The sequence below is a fragment of the Vigna umbellata genome, chromosome 4 (assembly GCF_029865625.1).
Source record: "Vigna umbellata cultivar VRB3 chromosome 4, Vumbellata_1.0, whole genome shotgun sequence".
NCBI classification, from domain to species: Eukaryota; Viridiplantae; Streptophyta; class Magnoliopsida; order Fabales; family Fabaceae; genus Vigna; species Vigna umbellata.
The window spans coordinates 25639935-25656760 of NC_142168.1; the positions used below are offsets into that span (position 1 = coordinate 25639935).

The 16826-nt window shown below is 30.8% G+C and overlaps 1 protein-coding gene across 1 annotated transcript; it reads right to left on the bottom strand.

Annotated features, from left to right (window-relative positions):
- Positions 1 to 13852: 13852 nt before the first annotated feature.
- On the bottom strand, positions 13853 to 14788 carry LOC124836186 (putative F-box/FBD/LRR-repeat protein At5g56810). The gene has a single exon (XM_047311289.1). The coding sequence runs from the start codon at positions 14786 to 14788 to the stop codon at positions 13853 to 13855; it is 936 nt and encodes a 311-aa protein (XP_047167245.1).
- Between the last annotated feature and the right edge of the window lie 2038 nt (positions 14789 to 16826).

Below are 16826 nucleotides of genomic sequence, written 5' to 3' on the forward strand. Positions count from 1 at the left end.
GATGGAAGTATAGTTTCTAGGACATGTGATATCAACTCAAGGGATAATTGTGGACCCAACTAAAGTTGAAATTTTGTAATGGAAGCGACCTAAGTTTATGATGGAAATCATAAGTTTTATTTGTCTATTGAATTTTATAGAAGATTTATAGAATAATTTTTTAAAATAGTGGTTCCTTTAACATAATTGACTCGCAAAGATCAATTGTTTGCTTGGATGGACAAGTGTGAAGAAACTGTGTGTCTAATCTGTTTCATGTTCTCAAAGTAAAAGATGTGCAAGTTAGAGAAAATTTCCTAGTGAAGGTGTAGCCTAGTGGTATAAATGACTATTAGACAAAGAAACTTAGAGAAAAGTCCATCACTAGGAACTTAGGACAAAAGCCTTCTGTAATTACCAACGGAAAAAAAACAATTAAGAAGCTAGAAAATCAGCTTTGTTGCTGCTAGAAAATGCTAAACCAAAATGCACCACTGGACTTTCATCAAACAGTTTAGGTGTAGGATTTTCCAACAAATTAAATCAAGCAATTAATAGGCTTGCAACGAAAGGTGGCACTCAAAATGAACTTAGGAGAGACTCTAAAGTGGATTTAAAAAGCAAGAAACAATTATAAGTTGAAGATATAGCTAATTCGAACTCAATTTTAAAATAGGCAAAAGTGTTTGATGAAATGCATAAGAGAGCTGCTATAAAATATATGCATCAAATTTTGAAACTTTGGCTTGGCACTAGTTGACGCACTTTTTACAATGCAGGCTGTTTGTTAATTTTGAATTGTGCACTTCTTTTTAATCAATTGAACCAAGCTTTTGCTACCAATTTAAGATGAAATTCAGTGCAATAATCACAGCAACACAGATTCAAGAAATTTTGCAGCTCATATAAGAAAAATGTTGAAAATTTGGTGGTATGAATGGCAATTTTGCTCAAACGAGTTTGGACACTTAATTTTATGATTTGAGCAACTTTGTTTTACCAAGTAAGACTTGTGTAAGCTTCCATCAGAGGCTAAATACTTGCAAATCATAATTTCATTGTTTGAGTTGCTCTTAACACCAAAATTTAAGCCAATTCACCAATCAAAATTCAATAGATGAATCAAACTGATCTGGAAACAATTAATATGACTCTAGGATAGTGATTAAAAGTTGAACAAAACTCTAGGAAGGAATTAAAAGATGTCCAGCAGGAAGTTCTAAACTGGACAGATTCAAGTGAACTTTTGTCACCCTTTAAGTGAATTTTTTTGGTTCAAACTACTCAAACTTTGAGTTTTAGGTATTTGTTTGCTTTTGAGTAGTTTCTTACCTTCATTTGACTACTTTAGACTTATTAGGATATTAACATTAATTAAAATTAGTCTACTTTAGGTGAATTGTCTACATTTTTTAGGTTCTAACTACTAAAACCTTTAGTTTTACGAATTTGTTTGCTTTTCAGTAGTTTGGTAGTGTCATTTCACTACTTTAGACTTGTTAGGATATTAAGATTAGTTATTGTTAGTCTATTTTAGGTGAATTCCCACTTTCTCATCCTTTTAGTAGACCTTTTTAGGTTCTAAATACTCAAACTTTGAGTTTTAAGTAGTTCTTATCATTTTAGTAGTTTCCTAGGTTCATTTAACTACTTTAGACTTGTTAGAATATTAACATTATTTATTGTTAGTTTACATTAGGTGAATTCCCAATTTCTCACCTATTTAGTACACTTCTATAGGTTTTAACTAATCCAATTTTGAGTTTTAGGTACTTGATCTAATTTGACATGTTTATTAACTTCATTTCACTACTTTAAAGTTGGCAGGATGTGTGGAATACACGTTCTTAGGTTACTTTAGGTGAATTCTCAATTTCCCACCTATTTAGTACACTTTTTTGGGTTTCAAGTAGCCAAACTTTGAGATTTAGCTACTTGATCTAAGTTGACATGTTTCATACCTTCATTTACCAACTTTAAACTTGTTAGGATGTGTAGAATACACATTCTTCAGTTACTTTAGGTGAATTTCCAATTTCTCACCTATTTAGTACACTTTTTTAGGTTTTAAGTAGTGCAATTTTGAGTTTTAGGTACTTGATCCAATTTGACATGTTTCTTAGCTTCATTTTACTAGTTTAAACTTGTTAGGATATGAAGATTACCCATTCTTAGGCTAATTTAGGTTAATTTCGAATTTATCACATATTCTAGTGTAATTTTAGGTAGTGCCGTCAAAATGGGTTGAAACCCGTGAGCTAACCCGGCTCACCACGGGTTTGAGCCGGGTTGGGTTGGGAAAAAAATGCAAAAATTTTGATGCGAGCCAATTTTGACCCGGTTCACTAAGAACCCAACTCACACAGGTTGAACTCGTGGTGGGTCGGGTTGGCTCACCAATCCACCTTTTTTTTAATTAAATCAAATTAATTAAATTAATTATTCAAATCCTATTTTTTTATTGAAACCAAATTAATTAAATTAATTATTCAAAACGCACAACCTTTATTTAGCAATAGAGCCTTTCGTGCTGTTGTCTTTCCAAAAGTTCCCCTCTACAAATAAAACCCTAAGATTATAGATAGGATAATTATAGATGGAGATAAAGAAGAAGACGCTTCAAGAGAGCATAATACTGTGAATTTATCCATTTAGGACTCCAATTTAATAAATGGATAATACTGTGAATTTACCTTGTTTTTAGACCTATCTACAAGCATGACAGTTTTATCTTGCACTATATATTTTTGTTAACGGCTATATGTAGTTTCTTGGTCAAATAGTTGTGTATGTCTCATTCAACTAAATTGGCAAAATGTTATGCTTGATAGCTTAGAATATATATATAACAATATATTTCTTTTGTTTCATTTTCTCTTATATCAATTGGTTCAATTATTATTGTTTCAATTTGATCGTTCAAAGTAACATGTTATAAGAATCTCAGAAGAAAAGGGTGAAAAAAAAAGTTAATTAAGTGAGCCAATGAGCCAACCCGTTTTACCCACCAACCCGTGGTGGGTCGGGTCGGGTTCGAATTTTTTTGGCTCGCTAATAAATGAGCCGGGTTGGGTTGGTTCACTAAATGGTCAACCCGTGGTGGGCCGGGTTACCCGTTTTGACAGCTCTAAGTTTAGGTACTCAATGGTTAAATTTTGATTTTCTTGGTATTTTGGAATTGTCACCTCATTTGTATCTTTCTTTTTTGTTTTAAAACTTGTCTAGATAATTAGTTTATTGTTTTGGTTAGTACTTTAATACACTTTGCATTTTTAGTACTTTTAGTGTATTCTAAGTACTAGTTTTAGGTTCTAGGTTGTCATATTTTGAGTTTTAGGTACCTTTTGTAGTGAGTTTTTAATTAGCTAGGTTTTATTCTAAACTTGTTAGGATACTTTTTAATTGTTGATTCTAGGATTACTTAGTGGTTGTCCTGTTTTCACCAAGGTTGACCTTGCTTTCTAGGTTCATATAGTTAACATTTCTAACATTTATATTCAATCTCTTTCATATTCCCAGTGAACATCATGGTTTAAACACTTTATAAGCACATACAAACCATAAAGTACACCTTCAATCATCCCATATACATTACACATACTTTCACACTGATTTTAAAGCAACATAATAATACATTATCATCTTCAAATAACAATATATTATCCACCATTACAACAAAGTCAACATTCAAAAAATTTCAACATCATTAACATCTCTATTTATGCCACAATTGTCACAAACACCATACATTTTATAAATCATTCCTAACATTTGAGCATCATTAACACCTACCATTTCGTGGACATTTTATAAATCATGAATATTATTATTAGTGCTTCAAAAAAATGTGACAAAATACCAAACCAAACCTGACTACAAAAATGTGTCAACAAAGCACTACGCAACAACCAACCTAACTTCACGGCAAAGCCCTCCTGACACCAAGCTCCACAAACCACAACCCCTGCCGCAACACATAGAACGAAGAAGAAGAACCCTAGCCACCCAACTCGTAAACCAGCCACCAAGGAACCACCGTCACCGTCCCCAAGAACAACCTCTTGAAACCGGCTTAGGGCGACCAACCTCGCGCTAATTGAAGCCAATATGCACGAATCTTTGAAGGGAAGGGAAGACACCCACCCACCAACGAACCGCTGCCACCGTCCGGACCACCACGCTCTTCAAACAGGCTAGGGAACACCAACCTTGCGCCCACACAAGGTTTACGTCGAGAGAACAAGGAAGGGAGGAGAAGGAGTACTGAAATTGATTTTGGGGAATTTGGGGAAGGAATACCCCAATGTCGAATTTAATGCACTGTGGACATTACCGAAGGCCAAAGGCCGTCTATAAAGATAGAAAAGTAGGTCGCCGATAAATCCTTTGGTAATCATCCCATTACCGAAGGCTTAAAGACCGTCGGTAAATGCCCTTTGGTAATAAGCGTTTTTATTGTAGTGAGGATATGAGGAAATCATACCCATATTTGTTTTCTGGTAAATTTAATTTTCGAGATAAAAAAATTTTGTTGTCGAAAAAAATTGTAATACCCGTGAACACTTCATTATTTTGTATCATCCCACTTTCTTATCTTTTTCTTTTTATGTATATTATTTCTTTATTTCCTTGTCCAAACATAATGTATCGACTAATATAGCACTATAAATAAATAAATGCTAAAGCTAAAATTAATGACTTTGTCCGTGAAGGAATGGTTATTGGATCACATTCTTTTTAATTTTGTCTTCTCTTCATAATTAAGAAAAAGAGAAACTTGTAACAAAATAGAGTCCATAATCACTTCACCACTTCAATATAATTCACAACAGCACGGTGAATGAGGAGGAGACTCATTGTAATCATCTCACATTCCATAGTTCTCACTCTCTCTTGTCTTTCATTCTCCAAAAAACTTTTTTTCACTCCCAACGTTGGGATCGCGATTAAGAAATCTTTGATTCCAACTTATCAAAACCTTCGATAGAAATTTCTTGTGAGATTGTGAGTGTTGGAGCAACCTTGAGGAAGTAGGAAGTGTCTATCACAAGGTAACAAAAACTAGTTTAATTTTAATAATTTTCTAGTTTTAAGTTGATAAATTAAACTTTTATAGTATGGTTATGGGATGAAATTGTTTTATTTTAGTTGGATGAGTTGATTTTTTTTTCATTTCATTCTTTATTTAATTATCTTTAATTTGAATGAAAGAACATAAATTTTTTATTTTTTTTGGAAGTTGTAGTTTTTTTCTTCTAAAATCCTGATCCATTCATATATGTGTTTTTAAGTTGTTGTGAAATATATTTAAGAAAGTGGTATGAGAGTTTATGATGAATGTAATTTATTGTAGGGGTAATATGGATTTTAAACTTGGTGAAACAAGGACATAATGTATGTATCACTAATACAAAAACAGCATATAACGTCACGTGTTTAACGTCGAACCACTAAATAACAAACGTTAAAAATGAGCGGTGGCATTTTTGTAAATAAATGAAATTATTAAACGTCGTTTAGAATTGTAATTCGACGTAAAAGGATATAAAACGTCGAATGACTTTTAAATTCGACGTCAAAAGGTTAGTGAATTCAATAAAATTTTGAGCGGGAGATTGAAAATTCATTCACTTTATCTTAGCGCGCGATACCCTCTTCTCTTCTCAAACTTTTCTCGAACGAAGTTTGACGAACATCACATGTAATCTTTCTTTCATTTGATACAAATGCATGTTAAGTAATTACTTTATGTATGATTTTTGTTTGTTTTAACCAATTATTTTCATGCTCTTGTTCTTCATAGGTGCATTCTGCTTTCTCTCTCACTGTAACGAAACTTTATTCCGACGTACCCACCTTTTGAAGGTTAGTTTTCGTTTTGAAGAACTTATTTGTTGAATTTGTTTGTTGTTTTTTTTGTTGAACTTGTTTGTTGTTGTTGTTTAGTTGAACTTGTTTGTTGTTGTTGTTGTTTGATTGAACTTCTTTGTTGTTGGTTATTATTGTTTGTTGTTGATACTACATACACTACATGTTCATAGTTCATGCTTTTATAAAATATACCAAAAACTAAAATTTGTTGTTTTTTTGCTTTTCAGGTATCGTAGAGTTGTAAAAAAGGATCACAATTAATTAAAAACAACAAAAAAAATTGATTAACGTCGAATATTGACAAGATTGGACGTTAAGTTAATGACGTATATTAACAAAATTCGGCGTTAATTTAATGCCAAACTTTTTAAATTCGACGTAAATTTAACGTCTCCTAATATGACGTCGTTCGCGAATTCGCCGTTAAAAGCCCAGAATATTCGACGTTGTACGTATTTTTGTACTAGTATTTATATATTGAGATTGATAAGTATGATGAAATATGAAAATATATGTTAGTTGTAATTTATCATGAATATGATATCATTTAGCATAAATGAATACAAATATGGGTGATTGTTTGGTATTAGGATCTTGGTGTGGCATCATATTTATGGAGGGAAGTATATGTTTAGCATAATTTCAGGAATCTTGTAGGAATATTTTATGGTATTGTCCCTTTAGTGTATGCATTGATGTAAGGATTCAAGTAAAGGGGTATCTTGATACTTTGATAATCATTCATACTTATGTAAATTAGAATGAATTATATGGTTCGAGTAGTAAGAGATCCTAGTCTGAAGGCATGATAATGGCTTCAGACACGGAAGGGATTAACCTTGTGAGTGGTAGAATGAAACTCATTAATAATGGCTTTGCAGAACCACAAGTGCATGTCTCTAATGATTCCGACATTCAATGCATGTATACAATTGGGTTTAATTTTACCTTGCATTTGAAATGTATAGTTTGAATGTTTGGTTGTTAGTTTACCTTGAATTGAAATAATAACATGAATGATTTGAGTGCATTGTATTGTGATACAATATGATTCATTAATGTATGATATTTCTTTTTAAACTTAGCTTACCCTTGCAAATTTTGTGGTTTGTGTGGTTTGTATCTTCTTCTTTTGTGATAGTCACCATTCATTGGCGTGAGGATATAAGGGTTGAACTAGCTTAAGAAGAAGATGATGCAGTTATATGAATATAGAATCATGGAAACCATGTTTTTTTTTCAGTGTTTTGAAAAACTATGCAATATCCATTACTAGTTTAAGTTCCTTGAGTTGCAAATGTAGAACATCTTATATACTAAATGTAGAACATCTTATATACTAGTATTACTGTTATGTTCAGTATTATCATATATTTAATAGTTTTATACTAGTATATTTGTATAATAAAAGAATCGTTACCATGACATTATAAAACACTATTTTATATATAATTTCACTTCTTGAGGATAATTTTGAATACAAAAATGATTTTTAAATGTAGTTTTATATTTATTCATTATACTTTTATTGTAATGATATCATATTTTCAATATTTAATTTATTCATTAAATATTATACATCAAAAAATTAATGATAATAATATACTTACACTAGTAAAAAAAAGGATTTAAACTCGCACAATAGGCTTCGGTATAGGAGCAACAAAAGCCTATCAAAACGTGGTGGCATTTTCGTAGTTTAGTCGAACCTCTTTTGCCTCGGTTCAAGGGGAACCGAGTTATATACACCATATGACCTCGGTTAAAATTTCAACTGATGCCTTAACACCTGAAAAATTGCTTTTTGAATGAATCCTGATATTCTGCCTCCTAGGGACCCGAAGCACATTAGTTGGATAATTTAGAAGCATGGGGAGAGATGGGCCCCACCTTCAAACTGCTTCAGATTCAGAAGCAACACCACATAATCAACCGTGGCGCTACCGTTCTCGACCTCGGTTGCGCTTCCGGAGGGTGGCTCCAGGTGGCTTGTTAGAGCTTGGGACCCTTCCACGGTGGAGGCTCAATCCTCGGCATCAACACCAAAAAAGTCAAGGTTCCCCCTCTTCACTATGATTTTAGGGTTCAGACCATCCCTTATAGGTTTCGATTTTTGTATGGTACTTTTCTCGTTGGAGGTTGAAGCTTTGTGGTTTCAGTCATGGAGGTGCGACTTGGGATTTAGGATTTATCTATTTCTGGGTTTGGTTTGATTTTGCAGGTTTACGTTGCCTGGTGAAGATGAATGGAGGTTGAACGGGGTTGTGCCATGGAAACAAACATGGATTGATGGTGGTGCTAGGTGGTGAAGAAGATGAGTGCGGCGACTTTCGATTGGGGTTTTTCTGATTGCAGGTCTAGATTGACGGTGGTGGTGCAAATTAGGGTTTGATGACGGCGGCATTGACCGTGAAGATGATCAGTGGTGGTGCTAGGTTGCAGTGATGGCTGTCGGCGGCACATGGTAGGTTCATTGTGGATGGCTGTCGGCTGGCTATGATCATCAGGAACAGTGAGAATCTCAAGAGCCAGGAGAGGAACATATATATACTTTTGGTGATTCAAAAGGGGATTTTCAAAACAAAGAAAAAATGTGAGTGGAAAAGGCACTTCGGGAGCTTTATGGTTGTTTCTTCTACCGATTTTTGGATGGAGAATCCACGGCTAATGTGTATGATAGAATCACTGGTAATATTAATACGTATATGTTGTTCAGGAATCAAAGTTATGAAGTTAAGTACTGATGCAAATTTTTATACTTGTGGTTGAGAACAAATATTAATATTGGAAGGTATCAGCCACCTGAGGAGAGTAAAACAAAGATGAACTTGGTCATCGTGTCTCACGGCCAAATGGAAATATTCTCGTTAATGGAAATATTACTTTTGTTTACTTTATTGAATTAATAATAGGTTATTGAAATATAAGAGGAATACACATGAACAAGAGTGGTAAGAATCATGATGTTTTCACTTTTTACTATGGATATATACCTCCTGTAATCTTCATCAGCTTTTTAATTTTTGATGAAGTATTGATTAGTTGTTATTTATTTTTGCAGGCTACTCAAAGATCTAGAAGACCTATCAAATCAAATCAATATGTAGTAGGCTCAAGACCCAATACATCATTTGAGATGATGGACAAAGGCTTGATCTCAGATATTTAAAGAAAAGGAAAAAAATTAAAAAATGCTTGATCACCGTTTGGAGCTAAGATGTAGAAAGCGAAAAAGTAAAAAAAACGCTTTACTGCCTCGGTTCAGAAGGAACCGAGGCAAAAAGTTCTTCAAAAAATAACCCTATTGCTTCAGTTACCTGTAAATCGAGGCAAAATCCTACCCCATTTTGTTTTGGTTCTGAACCAAGGCAAAAGGTCTACCCCTTTTTACCTCGCCTGTATATGTCTCGGTTCAGGAATCGTTGCCTAGGGGCGAAAATAAACCGTTGTCGTTTTTCTTGACTGCACTAGTGTTAGTTTATTTTTTCTATTATTATAACTATTATTTTAATATTACAATGTTAACTTCCTCATTTTAAACCAACACCTTTGTTATTAAAGGAAATATTTCATATATATTTAACGTACTTAATGTTAAACTTCACTAAAAAAAATTTAAGATATAAAATACTATTAATAATATGAAAAATATGACTATAAATTAAAATAATTAATATACAAATAAAATATGTAACATTTCATTTTAAAAACATAATCATCCTAAATAAAACATTTTATTATAAATATTCATAAAATAGTTTATCCAATGTATTTATCATATTAGTATAGTGATCCACATATAATAATATAAAACATGCACATCTCAAGTTTTTAACTACGGTTCTATTTCAAAGATATACTTAACATGATCTATAATCGTTCCATGACTCAAACAACTAGTTCATCATATCTTAGAGAAAGCCCTAAACTTGTATCTTTATCTGCTCATAAGGTGATCATTGCAAAAAAATACAAACAAACAAGAGAGGATAAGTTAATATACAAAAGGAACATCATATATTCATAAAACATGCTATATCACAATACAATGCACTCCAACATCTCATAGAGATATAAAATATAAAATCAAAGACTATTCTAAACTCAATTATCCAAATACAAACATTGATGTCGAATCTTGGGAGGTTTTACACTTATAGTTTACTACATTGTAGAGGATAGGTCTCAACCTAGCACTAACAAGGTTAATCATCTACTATCATAAGAACTACATTGTTTTTTAAACTAGGACCTCTTGTAATTCTCACCACATACACATATCCTACTCTACCTGAGTCAGAATGATTATTAGAGTGTCAGAATAACCTCTAACCTTAGACTCCAACATCAATGCATACATTACACAACAAATGGAACTTCTCCATGCAATTCCTTTCTCCAAAACAACCACACTTTACTTCATTCATATAATCATTAGCTCGTTCAAAATCCATTCATCTACATAAATCATAACTTAACATATTTCATACATTTGTAGCATCAATAAATAAACATCTACACATATATACCTCAAATAACACATTGTGAAGTTTAGAAACCATTTTTAAAGTCACTCAACCATCACCTAACATCACTTACTATCGCCCAACACCACTCAAACAGGAGTCCCTGAAAGAGTAACACCCAGCGCAACCTAAGTGGCACCTAACACCAGCCTAAGTGCCTAGTGGTCGCCCAGCAAAAGGACCCTTGGAACTCCTAAGTGTCACAACCAAGATCGCGACGGGACAACGAACCAAAAATGAACAAGTTTAAGAAAAGATTTTGGGAGTCACCACCATAATTTATTCTGGAAAAACTATGAAAAACCATAAAATAAAACTGTAGTCTACGAAAACTAGATTTTAGGTTCAAAAATCGGTTACATGTAAGGAAGGTATTAGCACCCTATTGTGTCTGTCCAAAAGCAGTACATTTAATTAAATGTATAAAGTTGACGAAAATTTTCAAAATATTTAATTTTCTCTAAAAAATAATAATATAAAGAAACTAATAAAAAACAAAAAAATATTTTTTGTTTTATGAACCCGACAATGATCTTGCTCCTATGTATATCCATTCATGATGAAAAATTAGGGATCACGTAGTTCTAGTAAACAAAAAGTTTGGTTTAACAAAATTGACATTTTTTTGTTTTAAAGATTTTGTATTTTTTTTATTTCAAGAATGGTAAGAAAAAAGAAAGAAACCGGCCATACTTATATTCCAAAATTTATTATTTAGAAAAACGTTATTTATATGTAGTAAAAAAAATAAAACCTTTAGAAAAACCTTCAAAGTACAATAAAAAAAGTAAACGAAGGGTGCACAGGTGACATACATTTTTAGCTTTTAGTACTCCCCTAATTCTTCGTGGGTAGTTTTTGTTGGCGGAATTCCTCTAGCGTGAGAACTTGTTTTCCTCTATATTCTCTCACTCTTTTTATCTATTATTTCTGAGTATCTCTCTTTTCTTTCCTTCCCTTTTTTTCTATGATAGTGTGCGCATTTATATACAAACATTGTAATATTATGGTAATCTTGCCTTGTGAATTAATTAACAACGAACAAAATAGGAAAAGAAAAAGTGTTAGATTCCACGAAAAACAAATCAAATAATATTCAAGACATTGATTATAATTATTGTCAGAAAATTTTGTCCATTTTTAAAATCATATTTTTCTCTTTAAAAGAAACTGACGCAGCAAAATATATCAATATATTATTTTAATTATTGCTTATAATTATTGGCATAATATTAATTCAAATTATTATCATATTAGACTAATATTTCAAAAATATTTTAAAGTTTGAAAATTAGGTATACATTTTTTTAGGGAAATTTACTTTATTATTTTCTTCATCCTTTTTTTCCTTACCCACCATTAATTATTATTCTCTAATCCTTTATTTTTATTTATTCAATTACCTGGACGAAATTGGGTGTTGACACTAGATTATAATTAAATTTTTGGTACCCAATAGTCCTGATTAGCACCTAGTGACAAGTCAGTGAGCTATTTAACTTTGGTATGCCTAAGTGAGAAGAACCCTCCTCCAACGACAACAAACTTAGAGAAGTCACTACCATAGTGGCACTCAACTCTATCTGTAGCACCTAACAATATAAAAAAATCTTCATTTGTCCTTTTGAGTTTGATTCATGTAATTTGACACTCCTTGAGTTGATTCTTAGTGTTTAAACATTTCAATAATCACAAAACTAGCTCCTTTTGGCTCAACCAATGTCAAATTACCCAATTCACGCTCAAAGGGGCATTCTCAACGTCATATTAATCGGTTTCAATGCATTTCTCCAATCCAAAACAAGTCAGAAAGAATTTTTCATACCTCTACTTCAAAATCAAATCATTGGCTCATAAATACATTTAAATTCACCACTTTAAAGTTAAACATGCAATTCATATCGTAAAGGAATACTTATTCATAACTTAAAACATCACATTCACAATTCACAACACCAATTAACAAATATTAGCAAAAATATAGAATTAGTCTTTCTCATTTGTGAATTTAAATGGCTCTAAAAACATCAAAACTGGACTATAAATTTGAAAATAAGTTATAGATATATGAAATGCTAAAACTGAACTATATTTGTTGGTTTTCTGTTTTGTAGGTTCAGAAAAACTCTAAAATGATTCATTTATTAAAAAAGACAAAGATAAGAGACGTTTGGAAGTGCATTTTTGAACCTTATTTAACTCATTTAAGGTCGAAAATGGTAATCTTCAAGACGTTAATGAACGTTTGAAATGATCATTTTCAAACATTAGTTGACATCATAAATGAACATTTTTCGACTTCAATTAACATATGAAAATAATCGTTTCTAACATCAATTTATTTCTGAAATTGTCATTTTTGACATCAATTAACTACTTCCAATATAATATCAGTGTATTTTGAACGGGGGTCGTAGCTCTTTTTGTACTCTTGACAACAAATTGCATTACCAAATATTTTAAAATTATCAACAAATAATTTCATCTGTATTTGTATATATTTCAACATTAATTAAATTATCTACGAAATTGTTTTTTAGTAATTATTGACAAATATTTCATTCAATAATTATTGAAGAAATATTCTGTCAATATAATATAATATAATATAATATAACATAATATAACATAATATAATATAATATAATATAGTATAATATAATATAATATAATATAATATATATATATATAGATATAAATAATTGATCGACAATAATTATTAAATAACATATTGGTCAATATTTGTACACAAATTTTTTATTAGGTAATTATAAAAAAAATTTGTAGTGTTTGTCAATAGACAAATTTTTGATAATCTTTTCTTGTAAAAAAATTTCCTTTTATCAATATATTTATCTTACTATTGACTTGACGAATTAATAATTTTGTTTTTTCTTGTAATTGAACGAATATTGATATTTTGATTATGTTAACCCAAAATATTTATTTGAGGCAAGAGATATCTAATGAAATTTTAGATTTCTGATATCAAAGTCTTCAAGGAGACAGAGACAAAAATTTACTCAAATGCTAAAGAGATTTTTATTGATTATCTTAATCGAAAGAAAGATATTGTGATGAGTATTATTGTGATGAGTATGTTGCGCTATGTCATGGATGTTGTGTAATGTTTAACAAGTCAACAGCAAAAGCTTTTAAGGTGAATTCATGAAGAATCGAAATCATCACCACAATTCATGAAGTATAAACAAAGACATTATAACACACCCAATAATTTGTTGAAGAAGATGAGAAGTATAAAATGAATTAAAATTAAACATTATATAAGTATTCATTTTACATAAGAGAATATAGAGGTTATAATCAGGTCTAACTTTCAAAATTTTATAAGAAAATTCTTAAGCAAGTACTTCATCAACACTCCTGTTTGCTGAATGTTTTCCCCACTTCAATTTCTCCAATCTAACAAATCCCAAAGGTAGACTTGACTTTGAAGAAAAGAAAATTGAGAAACATTATGAGAGAGACTCGTGTAAGACGAAAAGAATTAACAAAAAGTCTGGAGGAACACGAAAAGTGTGGAGGAACGGTTCTCGAAACAAGTAGTATGTGACAGGATAAGAGAATGTTACTATCTTTACATAGGACAACATTTTCAGCAACCTTAAAACGATTAAAGGACAAACAGAGCTCTCAATGACGGCTTGTTCAAGAAGGGCAAAGTCACACGTGGAGGAGACCTCATGACAGGCTATCGAACTTCTGATATCGAGATGGGTGAGATTCGGGGTAGAAAGCACAATCTTGTACTTCACTTCGGAGTACCTTATCGTGGTGAAACGAGAAAGATTGGGATTTGATATGCTGAGGACTTTGGCAGGGTTGCTCAAAGAACACCCCATAAGGACCAAACTGTTCAACAAAAAACAGGATGAAAAGGGTTCGGCGCACTCATCACCGTCACTTCCGGTGAAAGTGACATTTGTGAGATTCAAGGTTCTGAGCGAAGGTAGTTCTAGAGATTGTGGAAGTTTCAAGATACCAAGAGTACATGAAAGAGTGAGAGATGTGAGAGAGGGTGAAGAAAAGATGACAGGTATGGAATGATAAAACTCTTTTGGAGAAAAGTAATCGAGATAGATGCTCAAATTTGGCACGTAATGCAGAAGAGGAGTGATATGGTTGAGAAGCTCTTGTGTTAAGGTGCATGCTTCTAGATCAAGACGATGCAAACTAATGGAAGTGTCTCTCTTGGAGACAACATGGTAGACAAATTGGTCGTAGCTGTCGAGAGTTTTGAAGTCGCTGCGTTTGAAACAGAGAGTGGTGAGACATTTCCAAACTTTGTTCCATCGTTTGGATAAGAGAGACGTTCGAACTGCTGTAGTTGTGTCCATGAAATGCATAATGTGGAGAAGAACATCGTCAGACAACTCACTGAGGAAGTCCATCTTATCTTTCTCTCTTCTGATATTCTGTTTCTTCTTGGTTTGTGGCTTCAACTCTCCCATGCTTTCTTTTTCTTCTTCCATGGATGAAAGGACAAAAGGTGTTAGATTCATCATATACCTTACGTATATAAACTCCCTAAAGAATGGCAGGTTTTTTGTTCACTCAGTCTATTTCCCAAGATTCAAAGGACTTTCCTCCGTTTATATTAAGGTAATTTGAAATAATATCTTCTTTTAAGATTTTCAACGTGTTGTTAGAGATAATTCTGTTTAAATTCACTGTATTTTTTTAAGAGAATATTTCTTCTGTTTAGATTCCGACCTACAAAATGTTTAATACAAATTAGTGTAGCAATTATTCTTTTAATATAAAAATATAATTTTGTCTTTTATATTAATTCATATATATTTTTGTTTTGTCATAGCATATGGACAATTGATAGTTCTGATATTAAATATGGAATGAACCCTTGCCGTTAAATTAATAATTAATTTTTTTTTATTTAAGAATGTAGTTTTTAAAACTTTCTCTACCCCAACATTCTTATTTATATTTTAAATTTCTATGATTTTTTATAAATTTATAAATAGAACATATTATTTTAAATACATTAAAATAATAAATATAGTTATATTCATAAAAAGATTTTAATTTTTTATTAATATTTATTAGTATTTAAACTAAATATAAATTAAAATTTAATGAGGTATGTTATGCAATTATTTAAATATTTCATTTTACTACGTGTTGCACTTTATTTTTATTGTTTGTAATTAATAATTTTAAATATATTTATTATTAAACGTGTTTTATGAATATTTTCAGTTAGTATATTTTTATTAATTATTTTAATTAATATATTAATTTATTTTAAATACATAATTTTTTATAATTGAGATTTTTTATTTCGTTTCTTAATTTAAAAAATTAAATATATTTGTTTATTTATAAAGACACAAAAAATTGTGTTTTAAATTAACAGTAATTTAAAAATAATAAAACTCATTTATTTTAATATTAAAATATTTTAATATAAATAATTTTTTTATAAATGAGTTTCATAATTTAAAACAGAATAATTTTACAGTTAACTCATCAATCAATTTTGTCTGTGTAATTTAGTTTTCTTCCTATATTTTCTCTTTTCAATATATTAGTTAATAAAATATAATGATCGTAACAAATTTAATAATTTGTTATATATATATGATTCAAATTATATTTGTTAATCCTATTATTAGTATCAAATCATAAGTTTGAAATAATTATCAAAATTGTTACAGTACCCAATAATATTCAACATAATCCTGGTACCGGCAATCCGAAGTAAAGAACACCAAATTACCATCTCATCTTTCTTCCGTGCGATGCCCTCGGTGGGAGTAACATGGCAAGTTAATCGTTGAATTATTAATAAGAAAGGAAAACATGGGACATTTTAAGATAAACTAATACCAAATACAAAAAAGGTCAAATTCTCCCGTGTTCATTATGCGGGACGAACTTCATAAACCTTCACAAAAACACAACCCATATGTATAAAAAAAAATCACAGAATTTAATTAAGTCATCTAATGTAATGTTTCAGCACAGGCCAGTGTGTAATCCTCTAGTCTTTCAAGGGTTTTCATTCACGGAAAAAGAAAAACAAAAAGGAAAACAAAACCGAAAAAAAAATACAAGTCAACATAAAAGCGCAAATCTTTGAAGGTTGATACTGCAAGTTATGTAACTTGTTCTCACTTCTCATCCCTTTAATTGTTAAAGAAAAAATAGAAAAAAGTAATTAGGCTCTTCAATTCATAATTATTTTCATTGAATTTTGGTAATCTTAGCATAGAATCTTAGATAAATAAAAATAATAAAAACTAAAATATCAATTAACTCATAATAAAAACACTTTCTTAATCTATTTCTATCTTATATAAAATAAATAAAATAATACTATATCTAAATAAATGAATAATAAAAAAGTAATATCTTTATTTTATCTTTATCAAAATCAAACTAAATATTATTAAATTTAAAATGATAAAA

What these genes read in the sequence shown, in the direction of transcription:
- LOC124836186 (XM_047311289.1), bottom strand. Translation starts at nt 14,788, where the DNA reads ATGGACTTCCTCAGTGAGTTGTCTGACGATGTTCTTCTCCACATTATG.